Consider the following 21,733-nt stretch of genomic DNA (forward strand, 5'->3'; position numbering starts at 1 on the left):
CCAGGAAATAGTGGACGGCAGGGCCATTAAGAACAATAAAGAAAGAGTCGGATTTGCAAACAGGGGCCGTAGTGGAATGGTAAACCCCAATGGCCCGAACTACATCCAGGCAACGAAGGTCCACCTCTCTGAGATGAGAAGGATGAGGGCAGTGAGATGGTAGATCAAAGTCTTCACTCAAGTGGGAGGCCAACACCACCTTAGGGAAGGACAGATGAGAGTAAAGAATTACTTTATCCTCCTGTAACAGTAAATAGCTGATCACAAGAAAGGACTGCTAGCTCAGACACCCTACATGCAGAGGTAATAGTCACTAGAAAGGTCACTGTCTGAGACAAAGACAAACAGGGAACATCCTCAATATTTAAAAAAGGAGGCTTCTGCAAAGCCAAGAGAAGACTGAAATCCAAAGAGGGCAAAGAGAGTCAAAGATATAGGTGGGGGGGGGGGAAGACTGCCCAGGTAGCCCCTTGATTGAAGGTACAAATAAGGGAGACGGAAGCCAAAAGGTTGTTGAAAGAGAACAGCCAAGGCAGATACTCACTGAAGGCCATAGCTCCTACAGGAAGGAAAAGACGGGAGCAATGAGAAACTTGCGAGAATGAAATTTCAGAGACTCCCAGTAGGTGAAGTAGACCTTCCAGATGTGATAGTAGATGAACCAGAAAGTGGACTTCTAAGCACGAAGCATGGCACAAATGAAAGCATGGGGAAGGCCTTAGTTCTTTAGCACCCGTCTTTCAACAGCAAAGCAGTTAAAGCCATCAACTGTAGAGCAGGGTGGCAGATTGAACCTTTGCAAAAGAAGATCCATGCCGAGAGAATGGAGCCACAGAGAGTCTGTGACCAACCAAACGAGAACTGCGAACCAAGCCCTGCATGGCCAGTCTGAAGCCACCAGGAAAACCCAGAATTCCCTCTTGTTGGATTCCTGGGGAAGGGGTTTTTAGAGGTAAAGGCATATATCAGGAAGTACACGTGTCACCAGAGCATCTGATCCGAGTTATGTTGACCTGGCACTGAACTTGGGAACTTTTTGATTGAGTCTGAATGCAAAGAGATCAATGTCCAGACTTGCCCAGCTCTGACAGCTCTGGAGAGAAACGTCAGGATGCAGGGACCATTCCCCCTGATCTGGCGATCAAGAGTTTCCACTTGCCAGTTGTTCCCCTGCAACTAGAACTGTCAAAAGGACTGGTACATGAAGTTATGCCTGAGGATGAGAGAGGCCTCCAGGGCCGCAGCCAAGCTCCTGGTGCCCTTTTGGTGATGGATGTAGGCTGCTGTTGTGGTATTGTCTGATTGTACCCCGATAGGGCAATACTGGAGGGGAGTCGTCCAACAGAAGAGAGACAGATTACCTTAAGTTCCAGGATATAGATGGCGAGACTGGTCTCCTCCTGAGACCAACGGCCCTGTACGAATAAATTGTCCATTATACCTCCCCACCCGAAGAGACTGGTGTCTGTGGTGACCACCCACCAATTGAGAGGGAGAAATTTACCACCAGGTAAATGCTGCATATACAGGTGCATCTCAAAAAATTAAATAGTATCAAAAAGTTAATTCATTTCAGTAATTCAATTCAAAAAGTGAAACATATATTATTGGGCGGCACAGCGGTGTAGTGGGTAGCACTTTCGCCTAGCAGTAAGAAGAGTTGCTGGCGAGGGAACCAAGACAGTGTCTCCTAAGCTGTCCGATAGACTGACACAACTGTATATAGTACACAAAGCCTACCTGACGCCGGTGAGATTGGCAAAGTTCCAGCACACGCCGGATCTGACGTGTCGCTTATGCAAGGCTGACCCAGGATAGTTTTACCATCTCATATGGAGCTGCACTCATGTACAGACATATTGGACGCAGGTTGCCCATTTCCTCAATGATAATATGGGATCCCCTGTGGTGCTGGACCCTAAGTTATGTATTTTGGGGCTACTGCCAGACATAGAGGTGGACAAATATCACACAATATTCATTTTTGAAACATTATTCCTAGCACGTAAAGTGATAGCTCAGAGATGGATGCAGAACGTGCCCCCCATACTACAGTTATGGAAAAAAGCAGTTAATGACACCCTGCCATTCAAGAAACTGATCTATGCCCACAGGGGATCTTCACAAAAATATTCCAAGATCTGGGACAGATGGTTGAAGGATGGGGAAATCTGTGTATAATTGTTCCATACCCAGTGCAGAGTTCCCCTGTACCTGTGGCACACCTTGTTTATAGGCTGGATTAAATTGCCACCTGATTCACTGCACCTGTGAATATGTGTAAAACACTTGCATATTTAATTTCGCTGTCATAATATGTAACTGACCTTCTATGGCTATATGTACCTGAATGGCTTGCAAAATGTGCTTTATATCAATAAAAATAGGATTTTTATAACAGCTTACCTGTAAAATCCTTTTCTTTTGAGGTACATCACGGGACACAGAGCCTCAGTAATTACTGATGGGTTATAGGTGATTGGACACTGGTCACACCCTAGACAAGAAGTTCAACCCCCTATATAACCCCTCCCCTTCCTGGGGATACCTTAGTTTTGTAGCAAAGCAATATAAGTGTATTATAAGAGGGGCGGGACCTCTGTGTCCCGTGATGTACCTCAAAAGAAAAGGATTTTACAGGTAAGCTGTGTTAAAAATCCTATTTTCTTTCTTGTACATCACGGGACACAGAGCCTCAGTAATTACTGATGGGATGTCCCAGAGCAATGCTATTTGAGGGAAAGGGACCACACAAAGTAGGGTGTAATCAGACCTGAGGACCTCGTACCGTTGCCTGCAGCACACTACGCCCAAAGGCGATATCCTCATGCCTTCCCACATCCACCTGATAAAATCTGGAGAATGTATGGACTGAAGACCAGGTTGCGGCCTTGCAGATTTGAGCCATAGAGGCCCGGTGATGCACCACCCAAGAAGCACTAATAGCCCTTGTGGAGTGTGCCTTGATTTGAAAAGGTGGAATTTTCTGTTTCAAACCGTAAGCTTAAATAATCATTTGTCGAATCCATCTTTAAATGGTAGACTTTGGCGCTGCCTGTCCTCTATTGGGACCTTCTGGCAGTACGAACAAAAGATCCGTTTTGCGAATTTGAGCAGTTGCTTCCAGATAGGCCTTGACTGCTCTTACTACATCCAAAGAATGTAGTGACCTTTCTTCCGTAGAACAGGGATCTGGAAAAAAGGAAGGTAGAACAATATCTTGGTTTAGATGAAATCGGAAACCACTTTCGGTAGAAAGCTAGGATGAGAGCGCAATACCACTCTATCCTTGTGTATGATTAAATAAGGCTCTTTACAGAAAAGAGCTGCTAATTCTGATACTCTTCTAGTAGAAGAAATGGCTACCAGAAAAAATTAACTTTCTTGTCAAAAAGACCAAGGGAATTTGACGTATTGGTTCAAAAGGCTGTTTCTGTAAAACTGACAGAACCAAATTCAAGTCCCAGGGGTTTAGGGGCGCCCTAACCAGAGGATTAAGACGCGTTACCCCCTGTATAAAGCTTCGGACTAAAGAATGCGAAGCAAGCAGCCGTTGAAATAATACTGACAAGGCCGAGACCTGGCCCTTGATGGTACTCAAGGCCAGCTTCATTTCTAATCCCATTTGTAGAAAATCAAGAATTCTACTTATGACATATTTTCTGGGATGCCAAGCCCTGGATACACACCAGAAGATCTAAGCTTTCCAGACTCTTATGATAAATCATTCTGGAAGCTGCCTTTCTTGCATTGATTAAGGTACAAATCACAGGACCTGAAAGCCCACGACTCTTCAGAACGTGGGTTTCAATAGCCAGACCCTCAAATTTAGTGTTTGTAAGGCAGGATGGAACACTGGACCTTGGGATAGTAGGTCTGGACGTGACGGTAGGGTCCACGGGGGACCTACTGCCATCTTTACTATTTCTGCATACCAAGCTCTTCTGGGCCATGCTGGGCCACCAGGAGTACCGACTTCCTTTCCTGCCTGATTATTCTGCGAAGAAGTCGTGGCAGTAGCAGAATAAGAGGAAATGTATAAATCAGGGAGAATTGATGCCATGGAGTCACCAACGCATCTGTCCCACATGCAAGAGGATCCCTTGTTGTTGACACAAAGTTATCAATCTTGTTGTTGAACCTGGATGCAAAGAAGTCTACATCCGGAAACTCCCATCTTTGGCATATGGCCAAGAAGACGTCGGGGTGAAGAGACCATTCCCCTGGGAATAACTGCCGGTGACTCAAGTAGTCCGCCTGCCAGTTCTCTACTCCCGCAATGAAGATTGCCGATATGCTCGGCACATGCTTCTGCCCAGATTAAGATCTGGTTTACTTCTCCTTGGGCTGCACGACTCCTGGTGATTGATATAAGGCACTGCTGTGGCATTGTCGGACTGGATCCTGACAGGGCAACCCTGTAACCTGAGTGTCCAGGCCTTTAGGGCTAGATACGCCACACGGATCTCTAGAATGTTGATGGGTAAGGTCCTCTCTGTCTTGGACCATCTCCCTTGGACAGTCGACTGTTCCAGAACTGCTCCCCAACCCAAAAGACTGGCATTTGTTGTTACCACTGTCCCGGCAACTGGAAAAGAGGGTTTTCCCTTTTGCAGATTTTCGGGTATCAAGCACCAACTGAGGCTCTGACGCACTGTAGGAGACAGATGCATCGGGAAATCCAATGCCTGAACCTCCTTGTTCCAGGCAGACAGGATACTGTTTTGCAGCAGTCTCGAATGAAACTGAGCATAGGGAACTGCTTTGAATGAAGCCACCATCTTCCCCAGTAGCCTCATACAAAGGCGAATAGGAGGATCTTTCTTTGCCCTGACTACCTGAATCAGTTCTTTTATGGTACTGATCTTTGCCTGGGGTAAAATACCCTCTTCTGGGCTGTATCTATGACCAGACCTAAATATTCTAGTCTTCTTACTGGTTTCAAAGAAGACTTTTCTGAGTTGAGGAGCCAACCTAGGTATTCCAGGTAGTTGACTGTGGTGACCAAGCTTTGGTCCAAGCGGGCTACCAAGCGGTCTATCAAGAGCAGGTCGTCTAGGTATGCTATCACCGTTATACCTTGGGCCCTTAATCTGGCCAGCGGAGGGGCCAAGATTTTTGTAAACACCCGAGGTGCAGTAGCTAGCCCGAAAGGCAGAGCTATAAACTGAAAGTGGCGTTTTTCTACTTAGAAACGCAGGTACTTTTGATGAGCAGGGAAAATAGGTACATGCAGGTATGCGTCCTTGATGTCTATTGATGCCAGAAATTATCCTTCTTGTAGGATGGAGACTACCGATCGGAACGATTCCATGCGTAAGGATCGTATTTTTAGGAATCGGTTTAGATCCTTGAAAATCTAAAATGGGTCTGACATCTCCATTTGGTTTTGGAACCGTGAAAAGGTTTGAATAAAACCCCAATCCCTGCTCTTGCGTGGGAACAACCACGATAACTTTTTGCGACAATAGTCGCACCAATGCTAGAAGAGAGACTTCTTTTTCTCTGGGTCTCTGGGAACATTTGATCTAAGGAAACTAGAAGAGGGGAATTTTCGGAACTCTAGTTTGTAACCTAGAGTTAATGTGGACATCACCCATCTGTCCTGGAAATCCTCCTACCAGAGCCTTGAGAACTGTAGCAGTCTTCCCCCCACCCGAGCGAGCAGGGGCACTCCTTCATAAAGAGGCTTTAGCGTCTTGTCTAGTAGGCTTCCTCCCACAGGACTTCTTTTGTCCCTGGGTCGACTCTGAGATTTATTTCTTGAGCCTGACAGGAGGACGTCGCGTGTTTAAAAGAGGGACGTATACCAAATCCAAACCGAACAGCCTTGCACCATGAAGGGGAAACCCAGCCAGAAGCTTCTTATATGGTGATTCGGCTGAAATTTTCAACCATAAGATTCTACGCATATGTACCAACCCAAGCGCAAGGCGAAAGGTTTGGATGATAGAATCTCTGATTGCGTCAACAGCAAACACAAAGCCGTTGGTAGGTTGACAAACCCCCGGGCTTGCTGTTCAGGTAAAACTTTGAGGACCTGTTTAACATGGTCTCTCAAGTATTGACAAACTGATTGCTGCCACTGCAGGTTGAGCTATTAGGACCTTCTGCCACTGAACCTGCCAAGAAAAACACTTTTCAACAGGAATTCCAATTTCTTATCAGTTGGATCCCTAGGTATCTGAGCGTTGTCGACAAGACAAGCCAGACTTATATACGGAGGAATGGCGGCGTCAACTGCCGATATACCCCCCCATCTTAGTAAATTTTTCCTCCATAACTTTTTTAGGCGGAAAAATGTTTATCTGGGTGATCCCACTCAGAATAAATAAGCTTTTTTAGTAACCATAAACAGAAAAGCATGTGTAGTTTGAGGAGGCTTCAGTGAACCCAAACCAAAGGAGGGTTCTTAACTGACTCAGATACGGGTAACCTGAATGTGGAGCGGACCAATCCAGCCAAAATTTGCACTAACACCTTCTCATCCTGAGAAGCTGAAGAGGGCCCTTCTCCACTTGATTCCTTAGAGGAGGAATCATAAGTCTCATCCCAATCCTCAGAGGGATTCCTCTCCTTTTTTCCCCCAGAGTGCCTCTGTTTGAGGGTCCTGGGTGGCAGAGGGGGACCTAGTGCGTTTTCTTTCACAGAGTGAAGATGCGCTTAAGGCCACCAGTCTTTTCTCTAATCCATTAATGGTTGAGGAAAGAACCTCCTGTGTACTGTATACAGGGGCTGAAGTGCCAGAAGCAGCTGCAGCCCCTGACCCCGACGGCTCCCCCTGGCCCGGCTCCCCCTGTCCTTCAGGGGGGAGGGTGCTGCAGAAGGGGGGTCCTCAGAGCCTGAGGGAGTCCCTTAGAGCTCCTATTTTTCGGGGTATATGTACCTCTTTTGCTCCTAGTGCAAAACACAAAAAGCAGAGGCACTACCAGAATGCACTGACTGCTGAGCAATGTAGTTCAGCAACTGCCGCTGCTACCAAGTCTCAGTCTGTTGCTCAAGTAAATGTTTGCCTGGGAATGCCTGTGTCTCCCACCTCACATGCGCTCGTCTGCTCTGTGTCCCTCCATAGGCCGTGTGCATCTGAAAAGAGTGCACCTTATAGCCTGTATGCAGCCTGCAATGTGAGCGTTTCACCACGCTGACATTGCGTTAACGCTCCACCCCGCCACCCCCCCCCCCCCCCCCGCCACCCCTCCCGTCTTTAAAAAAAAAAAAATACTGTTTCCCGCGCGAGCCGAGGCTCTAGATCCTTGGATAGCATGAAGGGGGGGCGAGGAGAGAGGAGGGCCGGTGGATGGGAAGCCGCTGTAATGACGGCGGCGTGCGGTGCAGCATACTACCGTTTCCCTGTGCCTTTACCTAAGCCGTGGGGGAAGAATCCCTGTAGGAAAAACCCCCCTTCCCACATACTACCTGGAGCATGGCTTGGAGGAGCGTACAGCGTGGACACAGACAAGACAGATCAAGCATGAAAAGGTATGTGCTCTTGACAGCCCCTGGTGGCGACTATAGACATAGCATACATTTACTTAAAGGAGAAACCTTATAAGAACTGGAAAAATTCTCAAGGAGTCTCCCTTACCTTATCCAGCTGCAGGGTTCTGTTACAACAGACCCAATCTTCACCTCTCACGGTGGGCTCCGTTTAGAGAAAAACCTTCAGAGACTGGGGCCCCCTATGTATAGGCGGATCCACAGTTCTGGCCCCGTAAAGCACCCCACCAGGGATATGGCTGAAAAAAACAAATACTGGATCCCGGGGTCCAGCTCTCTATAAAGAGAACCGTTGCAGGTAAAACCTCGTTTCTTCGGACACGAGGCCCGGGTACCATCCAATTCGGCCTGGAAAAGACACTTTGAATGGATCCGGCTGCATGGCTTGCCCCAGTATAGGATATTCCTTTGGAGCTCAGCACAGCATATCTTATTCATGACCAACACCTAAGACACTGGCGAAAAAAATGAGGTATCCCCAGGAAGGGGAGGGGGTTATATAGGGGGTTGAACTTCCTGTCTAGGGTGTGTCCAATCACCTAATGATACCCTATAACCCATCAGTAATTACTGAGGCTCTGTGTCCCGTGATGTACGAGAAAGAAATTGTTTTTTTTCCCCAAGTAAAAAAAAAAAAAGAAGGGTTGCTGGTTCTCCCTGTGCCTGTGTGGGTTTCCTCCGGGTACTCCGGTTTCCTCCCACACTCCAAAAGACATGCTGGTAGGTTAATTGGATCCTGTCTAAATTGTCCCTAGTATGTATGAATGTGAGTTAGGGACCTTAGATTGTAAGCTCCTTGAGGGTAGGGACTGTTGTGATTGTACAATGTATATGTAAAAGTGCTGCGTAAATTGACGGCGCTATACAAGTACCTGAAATAAATAAATACATTTAGATTCATTACACACAGAGTGATATATTTCAAGTATTTCTTTCTTTTAATGTTGATGATTATGGCTTACAGCTAGCAAAAACCCATAATTCAGTATCTCAGAAAATGAGAATATTGTGAAAAAGTTCTATATTGTAGAATCATGGTGTAGATCTCTAATCAGCTAATTAACTCAAAACACCTGGGTTTCCTGAGCCTTTAAATTGTCTCTTAGTCTGGTTCAGAAGGTTACCCAATCATGGGGAAGACTGCTAATTTGACAGTTGTCCAGAAGACAGTCATTGGAGTCAAGGAGGGTAAGTCACAAAAGGTCATTGCTAAAGAAGCTGGCTGTTTAGAGTGCTGTATCCAAGCATATTAATGGAAAGTTGAGTGGAAGGAAAAAGGTGCACAAGCAACAGGGATAACAGCAGCCTTGAGAGGATTGTGAAGCAAAGGACATTCAAGAATTTGGGGGAGATTCACAAGAACCGGCTGGTGTCAGTGCTTCAAGAGCCACCACACACAGACAAATCTAGGCTACAACTGTCGCATTCCTTGTGTCAAGCCTCTCCTGAACCAGAGACATCAGAAGCGTCTTACCTGTGCTGAGGAAAAAAAAAAAAAAAAAAAAAGACTGTTGCTCAGTGGTCCAAAGTCCTCTTTTCGGATGAAAGTACATTTTACATTTCATTTGGAAATCAAGGTCCCAGAGTCTGGAGGAAGAGTGGAGAGGCACAGAATCCAAGTCGCATGAGGTCCAGTGTGAAGTTTCCAAAGTCAGTGATGATTTGGGGAGCCATGCTGTTGGTTCACTGTATTTTATCAGGTCCAATGTCAGTGCTGCCCTCTACCAGGAAATTCTAGAGCACTTCATGCTTCCCTCTGCTGATCAGCTTTATGAAGATGCTGATTTCATTTTTCAGCAGGCACCTGCTCATACTGTCAAAAGTACCAATACCTGGTTTTATGATCATGGGATCATTGTGCTTGATCGGCCAGCAAACTCGCCTGACCTAAACCCCATAGAGAATCTGTGGGGTATGGTCAAAAGGAAGATTAGACACACCAGACCCAATAATGCAGACAAGCTGAAGGCTGCTATGAAAGTAACCTGGGCTTCCATAACACCTCAGCAGTGATACAGGCTGATCGCCTCCAAGTATTGAGTGCATACTATATTGTACATGGACCTACTTTTCAGTAAGCCAACATTCCTGTATTAAAAATCCTTTTTTTCTATTGGTCTTATGTATTTAAATTTTCTGAGATACTGAATTTTGGGTTTTCACTAGCTGTAAGCCATAATAATCCAAAATAAAAGAAATGCTTGAAATATATCACTGTGTGCAATTAATCAATATTAGCCTTTTTCAACCAGGGTGCCTTCATGTTTCTTCAAGGGTGCCTCGGCAAAATGTCTAAAAATTACCCAAAAAATTAATACAAGCCACAAAGACACAGTCGTGGCCATTGAGAATTAGTCACGTTTTCCATTTGCAATCTTCTAGCCGTCAGCTTCCTAACAGCCAATGATGTCATTGGTTGATAAGGAGGATGTGGAGCACCTGCACAGCATCCTTGTTTGCCCCCCTCTATCAGCACCGGGGCCAAATTAGCTCAGTGAAAGAAAGAAACTGAGGGAGTAGAGAACAGTAGCAGTGTTTAAAGGTGTGTTTGCTTTGGAAGAATACATCACCTTGAATGTTGGGTATTCTACATGTGTGGATGTTGTTGCATTATGTAAAACCATTCATTTTGTTTTAATTTTAGAATGGGTGCCTCAAGATTTTGGAGAATTTTAAAAGGGTGCCTTGACTGAAAAATGGTTGAGAAACACTGATCTATATAATATACGAGTTTCACTTTTTGAATTGAATTACTGTAATAAATGAACCTTTTGATGATATTCAAATTTTGAGATGCACCTGCATGTTGGGAGGTAGATGGATGAGCTGATTCAGCAAACCCAAGTAAGTTCCATTTTGTCAGAATCTCTTTTGCAGAGATCTGGAACGGTGTTGTGCGTGACCAGCCACCATGAGCGCCAAAACTCTCATGCAAAGACAGATGGAGAAATTAGGCGATGGATACAAAGGAGTAACTTTTGAGATTTGTTTGGCAGAAGAAAAATCCTGGCTATGGTGGTGTCCAGAAGAAACCTTGGTACTCTAAGTGGGGGATGAAAGCAGAACTAAATTCCTCCAATATCTTGACTGTGATGAGAGATCTCCTTCGAGGTCGGATGCAGACTGTGCTCACAGGAGCAGGTCATCCAGGTAGCCTGCCATTACTACCTTGCACAGACATGAAAGAGCCAAGATTGGAGCTAGTGACTTAGTGAAGACACGTGGCGCTGACACCAGACCAGAGGACAAGGCAATGAATTGGTAATGCATCTCTTCTAGCACAAACCGAAGGAAATGGTGGCGATTGTGGCAAATGGGGACGTGAAGGTAAGTGTCTTTGAGATCAATTGAGGCAAGGAAATTCTGTTGACATAAGGTTATTATGAAGCAATCTTACTCCATACAAAAAAACTTTTCACCCCACACAGGTGGGCAGGGTTTTTAGAACCAGAATCGAACAGATACTGTCCTTTGTTGGGACAGTAAACAGAGTAGAAAAGAAACCCCTGAAACTTTCTGAGGAACCAGGTATAGCGATCCCTGCTGTAGGAGTCCTTGAATTGCAAGTTGTGAGTCAGCTAAAGAATGAGGGGAAAGGTGCAAAAAAAGAGGGGGAAAAAATGGTGAAAAGGTTGGAAACAATCTTGCAACTGCAGGAGACATTCATGGGAACCCATTTGTCTAAAGTGGAAAAGCCAGTGGTTTGCAAATAGGAGACATCTCCCCACATGGAGTTGGTGAGGTGAGGGCGATCATTCATGCGGAGGAGGGCTTTCCGTAGACCTGGGGGCATTGGACTGCCAAGTACACTTGGATCCAGAGAAAGTGGATGTGTGTCCTTAGTCTTCCGCATTTGAGTTAGGAAGGTGATGTTTTTAATGAGTTAGTCTAGAGACACACCAAGGAGGTGGCTACCTGCCAATGGCATGCCAGTAAGGACTTTTTGGAAGTCTGATCTAGACCAAAACCTAAGCCAGAGAAGCCACTGTAAAACAACAGCAGAGACAGACAGGCGAGAGATCACATGGTCTGAGTCCAGTAGATCCGCTAATTCCATGTAAGTGGGAGAGACTTGTTCAAAAGCCAAGCCTTGGCGTAACAACTTAGCCAATTTGGTGAAGATCTGAGAGACCATGGCAGAGGCAACTACTGGACGAATTAAAGTGATTGTAAAGACTCAAGGTTTTTTACTTTAATGCATTCTATGCATTAAGGTGAAAACCCTTCTGTACTGCAGCTCTTCACAGAGCTTTCCCCTTTTCTTACCCGAGCCTGATCCGATCCAGTGACGTGCACAAGCCCAGCGGCTTCAGCCGCTGTAGCTCTCCTCATTGGACAGATTAATAGCAGCAGGAGCCATCGGCTCCTGCTGCTGTCAATCAAATCCAGTGACACGGGAGCCGGAGACAGGTTGAGTCCCGCTGTCTGGGACTCAGAGGTGAGCCTGCACGGGTGCCCCCATGGAAAGCGGCTTTCCGTGGGGGCACTCGAAGGGGAGGAGCCAGGAGTCCCAACGGGAAACCTCGGAAAACAAGGATCGGGGCTGCTCTGTGCAAAACTATTAGATAGAGCAGGTAAGTATAACATGGTTCATTATATATAAAAATTATATATAATTATATATATATATATATACATATAAATAAAACAAACCTTTATAAACTTTTTAGGACTCCATGTAACCGTGCACACAGTCCTCTTTACCTTCCTGTCAGGTGGGTCTCGAAAGGAAGTAGATTCTTCAGAGGGAATGATGGTAGCCTTATTTAGCATGGAAACTGGAGGGTCCACTACTGGAGAGGAGAGGTAGACTACCTATTGACAAATGCTTCCTCTCAAAGGTATAGTGGCCTAAAAAACACGTGGGAAGAGAGAATGACTTGGTTGGGGGCAACCAAGGCTTGTAGATAAAATCAAAAAAAGGAGTCATAGAGAATACATACATTTTGGAGGACTTTTTGCATTTATGAGTCCTGTAGGGAACTCAAGAATATGTCGATTAGGGAGGAGAATCTGCCATCTTCAAAGTTTCCCTGACTGCTGTAATGAGATGAGACCAACTCTTTTTTTATGAGCCAATTTTGCCACTGGCAACTCCTTTTCGCTATCAGAAGAGGAGCAGAGAAATCAGCCTTTGGAGTCCCTGACTCCAACGAAGGGGAGGGTTCAGCGTCTGACACATCGGACATAGGTGGAAAGGGATGCTTGGTAGCAGATTTGCGTAGCATGGCCCTTTCCATTTGTGAAACAAAGTCTTCCACAGGGTCCGGAGGACTCCAACAATGCTAGACTTGCGTCCAAAAAAAAGAGTGGAAGCCTGTAGCACTAGAGGAAAATGACAAGCAAGACAAAGTAGCACTGCTGGGGTCCCCTACTGGGCCACAGGAGCCTTAATAAAAGCTTGTGTATCCGTAACTGTCCACTCCAGTAAGCGAGACCGGGAGGAACAGTTTTGGAAGACACAAAAAAAAAATAGCATCAGCAGCGCCTCCAGCATTGTACATGCTACCCCTCCCCTGGCCCTGAGATTGCTCCTATATGAGAGAAATGTTAGGTGGTCTAGAATGTGTCACACTCAACCAAGCATAGCTCAGGAATGAGTCATCACTGAGCAGAAAGAGGAGTTATGGGGCTGAAAGTAGAAAAATAACTTAACTCATTCAGCACCAGACAGACAGCAAATTAACGCAATCAGCTTCAGAGAAGGCTATAAGTGAGAAACCAAACAGTACATCCATTCAATCAGCTCCAGATAAGTCTGAGTGAGGAATCATACAGTACATGAACTCATTCAGCTCCAGATAGGGCTGTGAGAGAAGAAACTGCACATTAACGAATTCAACGCCAGCCCTAATTGTTCAGTGAGAACTAATCCTGCCCCCAATATAAACATTGCCCGAAATAAGAAATGTATGGGGGAGGGGGTGTGAAGAGATGTAAAAAGATCCCCTCGGGTAAGCGTATGCTGTAAACAGATGCAACGCCAACATGGACGGCCCAGTAGGAGTCAAATCTAGGACTTATAGTTTTTCAGCGTACTATATACAGGTGGGGGGAGGAACCACCTCCGACCCTATTATTGATCCGGGTGTTGTCGGCCAATATGCAGCGCTGAAACGGTGTGCCTCCACTGAGGGGGTTGCGCCCCTTCAGGCCACTTTGTGTTAGACAGAATTGCCACAGCTGATCCCTGTATAATAGGGAGGGCATGCACTAGTTGGTGATGCTGGGTGGACTACCCAGATCTATGCTATCCGGCCAATCACTCAACACATTTGATTGAAGACAGAACAAAAAAACATTGACAGGAACCAAAATCTATTGACGGGGCCAACATCCATCGATTGGAACTAAGAAAAGAAAAAGAAATCAGCAAAAATAAAAGCAAAACCAAGGAGCTAGAAAGCTCCACGTCCTAACTCCTGAGACGCTGGGAAATAACCGAACTCCTTGCTGCAGACGGAGGGGTTTGACCACCTCCAGAAGGCTGTCTCCTGGGTGTGTTTTTATTTTAGTTGCACCCAGCATCCTGCTCCTGTAGATGGTGACATCAAACCAATCCATCATGAAGTATGGCTGCGTCCTTCAATGAACAAAAGAGAAAAAAGTATTAAATCTGAACTCCTGAGAGATTAAAGCAAACCAAATTATTGAGTATATTTTTAAAAGTAACTAGTCTAAGTACTTACAATTGACTTGGTATCAGTATTTAGCAATGCCTTATGCAGCAAAGTTCAGACTAGGAGATAGAGAAGCTAGACAAGAAGTCAACTGTGTATGCTGCAATGCTCATACGTTAACAAGGGATAATTTGACAGGAAGTGAGAGCATAATGACAGGTAGAGGTCTGCTGCTGCTACTAAACTGCACAATCACAGGCTAAGGCAGGAAGAAGATCCAGTTGTAATAATAAACTTAAAGTGATTGTAAAGGCTCGTTTTTTTTTTCCCTATAAAAATAATAAACATGTTCTACTTACCTGCTCTGTTGCAGTGGATTTGCACAGAGCAGCCCAGATCTTCATCTTCTCAGGTCCCTCTTCTGTGCTCCTGGCTCCTCCCTCCTGGTCATCGCCCCCACAGCAAGCAGCTTGCTATAGGGGCACCTGAGCAGAGTCACAGCCCCCTGTGTCCAGACACGGAGCCCAGAATTGGCCTGCTCCCTCTCCTGATTGGCTAACAGACTTTGATTGACAGCAGCAGCGAATGGTGCCACTGCTGTATCTCAGCCAATCAGGGAGGGAGAATCTCGGATGGCTGAGACACTCGTGGACATCGCTGGACAGAGGGACCTCAGGTAAGCGTTAGGGGGGCTGCTGCACACAGAAGGCTTATCTTAATGCATAGAATGTATTAAGATAAAAAAACCTTCTGCCTTTACAACCCCTTTAAAGAGGAGCTTCAGTTTCCCAAAATAAAGATCAAAGTCAGCAGCTACAAATACTGTAGCTGCTGACTTTTATTATAAGGACACTTACCTGTCCAGGGAGTCAGTGATGTCGGCACCCGAGCAGATTCTTCGATCGGCATCAGGTGCAGGCGCCGGCATTGTAAGGGAAATCGGCAGTGAATCCTTCCAGCTCCACAACCGGTTTTCTACTGTGCATGCGCAAGTCATGGCTTTGTGAATTGTTCCGCAGTATTCTGGGACCTGTGTGTATCCCAGAAAGCTGTGGGTACCTGTAAAAACATGGTAACTCGCTCTCCCCCAAAAAGTGCCAAATGTAGCAGTGGAGGGAGGGGGGGAGAATGCAAACCAGCGGAGCTTACCCTCTTGGGTGGAGCTCCGTTTTAAGTAGAGAGAAGTCAGGTCTCTAAACGGACTGTGTGATGGGGCAGTGTTAACCTTCGTTATGGATAACCAACAATACAAATTCTTTGATGAATAAAACAACTGTCATATATGCCTTTTATGTGTATATTTAGCTGTTTGCCTTGAGTTCAGCTTTAAAGAATTTAAAATTACAACGGTTAGTAGTCTGTGATTTTACTATCTTTTCCTAACTCCCTGTACAGATAAGGCTGGTTTACACTAGCCACTGCACTGCAACGCAGTGGCTAGTCTGCGGTGGAGGATTCCCATTTTTTAATGGACTTTATTGAGATGTCACACACATATATTTCATAAGGTTCAATTTCCAGCTGTGCAGTGTGAGGCAATGGCTTGCTGCGCTGCAATGGCTTGCTGCGCTGCACTGCACTGATAAAAAGTATTGCATGCAGTATTTCTTCTCAGTGCTCCGAACCCACACATTACCCCAAAATAATGATGCAAACTAGGCACATAGGAGACAAGGCATTTTTGCCTTGTCCATGTGGTGGAACTGCGCTGGAATAGTGGTCTGATGCAGTCCCACCGCATGTGGTGTGAACCAGCCCTAAGAGTGAAAATTAAAGTGAGAGGTTAAGCAGTGTGAGCCAGTTGGACTGAATAGCATGCTACAAATCTAACTTGTTTTCAGGCACTGGAGGCCAGAGTTAGAGGTGATAAGCACCTGCTAGGAAAAGATGGAAAACCCCAGTAGAGTGGTTTTGCGCATCAGTCCAGTTAACAGGCAGGTGAGACAACTGCAACAGTAGACAGTGGTGGCTATGCTGTATAAATTATAAAAATGTTTACAGGACATGTATTTCAACTATTTAAGCTGGCTAGTTCCACTGCAATTCTGCCAACTACCTACTGTGTTTTCACAACTAAATCTGTATATTCTTCATAAAAGCAAACTTCACAGCTGTTAATCCATCCACATAGAAATGCAATGCCCATTGTTAAAAAATACAGTGAACAATATATCATGCTCTGAACAAGGTAACACTCAGGTCATACATGACTGTCATGTGAATGAAACATAAGCCATCCTGTTCACTAACTCAGGAAAATCCTCTCTGAGATTTTTCATTTGATCAGGTACAATAAAACCTTCAATTAGATTTAAATACAATGTGATATTTTTTAAATAAACAAAAATGAAATAAAATGTCTTGCACCACCAGAACAGTTATACAACCACATGAACGAAATGTGCCACAGAGGAATTATGATTAGGGACATGCATAAATAAAATTTCTAGAGAAGAAATGGATCTAGAAAACACTGGATCTTTCCTTGCACTGCACAAACACAGAACACAGAGCACACAGAAAACATTCTAGTGAGGTGTAAACAGATCCAAGATAGTCTATACACCATGCCATAGATAACAAACAAAAATGGGTAACTCATCTGGGAGTACAAAAAGGGGGGACGGATCAATAAAGGGATCCATCTCTGGTTGTGCAAGTAAAAACTGGGTCAAAATCACACAAACGTTAACCCAAACAGACCTCTGACACTAAGCATACCTTTATCAGCCTCAATTGCCTCAACTGTGGCTGTACAGAAGTGAGCAGATGCATGCAAAATGAATGAAAAAGATGAGAAGTGTAATATCGGATAACAGAAAAGGCAATGACCAATTCTATATTATATGCTTCCACCCCAATTATCTGTATCATACCCATCATTTTCCAGTACACAACAGATGCATTTGAAGAATACATTTGTTAGATATGTAATGTTGCCTGGTAGTAAAAATGGAAAACTAAAAGGGGAAGGAAATGTACATTTTTTTATAATTATGAGAAGAAAAATGGATATTTTTTTTCATGATTGAGCTAATGAAGTTCTACATTTAAAACAAAGTTCTAATAGGCAGTTTTGCATTCAGGTTTCTTTTCTTGTCAATGTCAATATAAAACTGAAATGCTTCCTAACAAACATGCACATATTGCTGTACAAAAATATAGCCATTGCATCACACATATAAAGGAAAGTACAGCTGCAGAAAGGGAACCTGAGACAAGAACCAAATAACATTATCAAGATTACCCAAAAATAGGTTTTAGGTGGAATGGACCAGGGTTTCAAACACTGTCAAATTGGAAAAAGTGTCCAGAACCATAGAGGGGAGATTTTCACTTACCTTTGCAACAGGACTTAGTATGATAAGCCAGTGTTAAAATGATTGTAAAGTCTCGTTTAAAAAAAAATAACAAACATGTTATACTTACCAGCTCTATGCAGTTGGTTTTTCCCTCTTTGCTGCTCCTGGTCCCTAGCTCCTGTTGAGTGCCCCCACAGCAAGCAGCATGCTATGGGGGGTACCCGAGCGGAGTCACAGCTCTCTGTGTTAATTCAGACATGGAGCCCTGACCTGGCCCCACCCCCTCTCTCCCCTGATTGGCTAACTGACTTTGACTGACAACCGCGGGAGCCAATGGCGCCGCTGCTGTCTCAGCCAATAAGGTGGAAAGACCCGGACAGCTAAGACACTCGTGGACATCGCTGGAGAGAGATGGGGCTCAGGTATTTAAGGGGGGGGGGGGGGGGGGCTGGGGAGGCTGCTACACACAGAAGGTTTTTTTTATCAATGAATAGAATGCATTAGGATAAAAACCTGTCTTTACGAAACCTTTAAGCTGAACACCACTGCCATGTGCTGAAGTTGGTCTCTATTTTCATTAGCACAAACCAGCTGCATGTTCCTGTTCCTTAGTCCAAGCTGGACTCTATAGATTCCTATGAAGACTACAGCAGTCACTGTGCACAAAGAAGAATTCTATATATGAAAATATCAAGTATGCAGACAGTCCTGAGTGAGTGACATCCCTGTTCAACCTGATGCTAAAAAAAGGTTTGTCATGAATGCAATGTACAGTGAGATATTTTGGCAAAGGCCCCAGAGAGTTCTAAACTTCTGACTATTGAAACACATCTTGCTATGCTCCAGCTTAAAGTGGATGTAAACCCTCCCATATACCCAGTGAAGTGAACAGCCTCAGATGATACACAGAGATGAAACAAATCTCCCTACAGAAGTTTTACATGCATATTTCTACACTCTTTAGAAAGCACTCTTCGTGCTAGAGATTTTCTCTTCCTGTTCAGCACTGGGAGTGGATTCTTGGCATATAGCCAAGACAGCTGATTGGAGGAAAGGCACACACCCCCACTCTGCAAAAGGAAGGAAGGAATGAGCTGTGAAGTGCTGTGCTGTGAATAGACAAGCTCTCTGCTAATCTATTTATAGCAACCTCCCTCAACACAAATTTCAGGCTGGTTTCACCTAGGTTGACAGAGAACTTGTCAGAAGTTATCATGCGGATAACAGAAGAACCATGCAGCAGAAAGACACGGGACTCAGGGCTTTAGAGAGAGAAGAAAACACTACAGATATATGTGCTTACGTCAAATTTCATGAATCAGGTTTACATCCACTTTAACCGGCCATAGATGGTTCGAATCTTGGCCGGTTCAGCAGGGACCTGCCCAGACTCAAACCATGTATGGGCAGGCTGATTGTACCCAAGTTTATTAAACTAGGGTACTACCAGCCTGTTGGATTTTTCATGCGATTATTGCCAACGGCTATAGCCAGTAGCAATGATCACTGTGTGCTCTCCTGGCAGGGATGTCTCCCCCACCGGGAGAACACAACAGCACTGACTGTGGTTGATGGGGGAATCAAGAGATTTTATTTCTTGCAACCCGTGGTTGCAAACAAGAAAATCACTCCATCTATGGCCGGCTGAAGCCTAGATTTACTAAAATAAAGCAAGTTGACTGCCTGTAACTGAGTAAAAAGCATCGGAAATGTTATCTAGTTAGATATGTATTCAGAGATTTCTTGTTGCAGTATGCCTTGTATGATTGTTAAAACTAGGGTAGGCAACAACTGATACTACTATATTAGTACCACCAAGAAAGGAATCAAAAGATAAACTCCACTGTAAATACACTAAACCTCTTGCAGATTTAGCAGCAATCCCTCTTTCCCCAAATTTGCAGAACATAAGGTCTTTCCCTGGAAAAGGAGATTCACAACAGCTCAGGGGTCCATGCGCATATCTGCATTATTTATTTGTTGTAGCAGGTTTTACATCAGTACTGTATATCCCTATGGACCATGGGAGAAACAGGATTATTAGAAAACTGTACCACACCACAATGCAGATATGTTGAAGAGTAACTCCGCTTTTGTTGAGAAAAAAAAATTCCTCTCTAGGTGATCGATGTATATTGCCAAGATTTGATCACACTTTGTTGCAGATTCCTACCTTTTGTTATTGTGAAGAAATATGGGAGTGGTTTCATAATTATCAATCACCTGCTGCACTTGTAGGGCTCTAATTAGAAAAATTGCAAGGTCTCCATCGCCTTAGACGTGATTTCCCTTTGGGAGGAGTATCTCACATAAACTGACATTTTTGTTGCAGGGGATGCCCAAAATCTGACTTTTGTCTTAGTATGGCCTGGGAAAAATCAGCAAGCCAATCCCACAAGCAGGAAAATACATTTCTACGGGGCGTTCTGTACACCATCTGTGTACAGAATGCCTACAGATAGCCATATTGCATTTTACAGGAATATACAGCACTTCAGATTGAAAATGAAAGGTAATTTTAACCGCTTGCCAACCAGTCGCCACGGTAATACTGCGGCAGGTTGACTCGGCTGTGCGAATCGCCGTAACTCGTAAACGGCGATCTGTGGGCGTGCGCGTCGATTGGCCAGTGGGGGAGCCAATCAGCAGTTCCGGCGGACTCTATATCTGCCCGCGATCATTCCCCGCAGTGACAGATCGGAGATCTGCCATAGTAAACAAGGCAGATCTCTGTTCTGACAGGGGATCACACACAGATCCGGTCTTTCTGCTATGCAGGAAGATGGGTCTTGTGTGTTGTCTCAGGCAGCCCATCCCCCTACACAGTTAGAAACACACAGAGAACACAGTTAACCCCTTGATTGCCCCTGATGTTAACCCCTTCCCTGCCAGTGCCATTAGTACAATGTCAGTGCATATTTTTAGCACTGATCACTGTAATAATATCACTGGTTCCCCAAAAAAGTGTCAAAAATGTCAGTTCGGTGTCCGATCTGTCCGCCACAATGTCGCAGTCCCACTAAAAATCGCTGATCACCACCATTACTAGTAAAAAATCAATTAATAATAAAAATGCCATAAATCCCCTATTTTATAGATGCTATAACTATTGCGTTAACCAAACGCTTTTTGGGAATTTTTTTCACCAAAAACAGGTAGCAGAATACAAATTGGCCTAAATTGATGAAGAAATTAGTTTTACATTTTTTTATTAGGTGTGCTTTATAGCAGAAAATTAAAAATCTATATATATATTTTTTTTTTCAAAATGATCGGCCTTTTTTGTTTATAACGAAAAATGGCCTGATCATTAAGGGGGCAAATCCTTCCGGGGCTGAAGTGGTTAAAGTAGATGTAAACCCGATTCATGAAAATTGAGCTGAGCACATATCTGCAGTGTTTTGTTATCTCTCTTCAAAGCAGTATGTCTCTTAGCTGTCCCCTGCTCTGTTCTTCTGTTATCAGCCTGGTAACTCCTGACAAGTTCTCTGTCACATATGATAAAAGCAGCCTAAGTTTAGTGTTGGGGAGGATGCTATAAATAGATTAGAAGAGCCCTGAATTATTCAACGATCAGCTCTGAAAGTCTCTACCTATGAGGAGAGGGGGTGTGTGCGCCTTTCCTCCAATCAACTGCCATAGCTGTATGCCCAGGCTTCACTGTAGTGTTGCACAGGAAGAGAAAATCTAACACGATCTGAACTTTCTAAACGTTATATAAAGCTGAGGACAGCAGATATACATGTAAAACGTATGTAGGGAGATTTGTTTCATCCCTGTGTATAATCTGAGGCTGTTCACTTCACTGGGTATATGTGAGGGTTTATTTACATCCACTTTAATAACAAATTACAATATGACTTATGTCACAATTGTACATGCTGTATTATTATTATTGTTTTTTATTTGCTATTTTGTCCCACAAAAGAGGAGTTACCCTTTAACTGTGCCTTAGGTTGTTTATGACCAAACAATGCTACAATCTGTATCCCATTACCCTGCTATCGAGGGCTCTTGTACATGAAAGTACATTAAGTGTATGGCTGTCTACATAGTAAAATATGCTTCTTGTTATGGTGCCTAGGAGCCACAACTAGAGAGTATTTTTGAGATGTGTAAAAGAAAACCACAAAGTGCAGTGTAGGCACGCAACTGCTGACACTCCCAATTATACAAACAGGCTTATTTTTCCAAATGTAGAATTTTGAAAAACATGCCTGTACATGGGCACATGTAAATGCGCGTGCTGACAGTTGCACATAAAGCTTCACACAACGTTTTCTGTAATACATCTCAATGGGCAATAATACACTG

At 44.3% G+C, this 21,733-nt stretch overlaps 1 protein-coding gene across 7 annotated transcripts in view; it reads right to left on the reverse strand.

Annotated features, from left to right (window-relative positions):
• Positions 1 to 21,733, reverse strand: part of PPP3CB (protein phosphatase 3 catalytic subunit beta) — a 136,315-nt gene that overhangs the window by 15,392 nt on the left and 99,190 nt on the right. For 4 of the 7 annotated variants that reach the window (XM_073596505.1, XM_073596501.1, XM_073596502.1 and 1 more), the window contains one exon: positions 16,839 to 16,868. The exons of the other annotated variants lie outside the window; for them this stretch is intronic. In XM_073596505.1, coding sequence (XP_073452606.1) covers positions 16,839 to 16,868 — 30 coding nt within the window. The remainder of the gene's footprint in view (positions 1 to 16,838; positions 16,869 to 21,733) is intronic. 7 annotated transcript variants of the gene reach the window in all.

This window comes from Aquarana catesbeiana, linkage group LG08 (genome assembly GCF_042186555.1).
Source record: "Aquarana catesbeiana isolate 2022-GZ linkage group LG08, ASM4218655v1, whole genome shotgun sequence".
NCBI classification, from domain to species: Eukaryota; Metazoa; Chordata; class Amphibia; order Anura; family Ranidae; genus Aquarana; species Aquarana catesbeiana.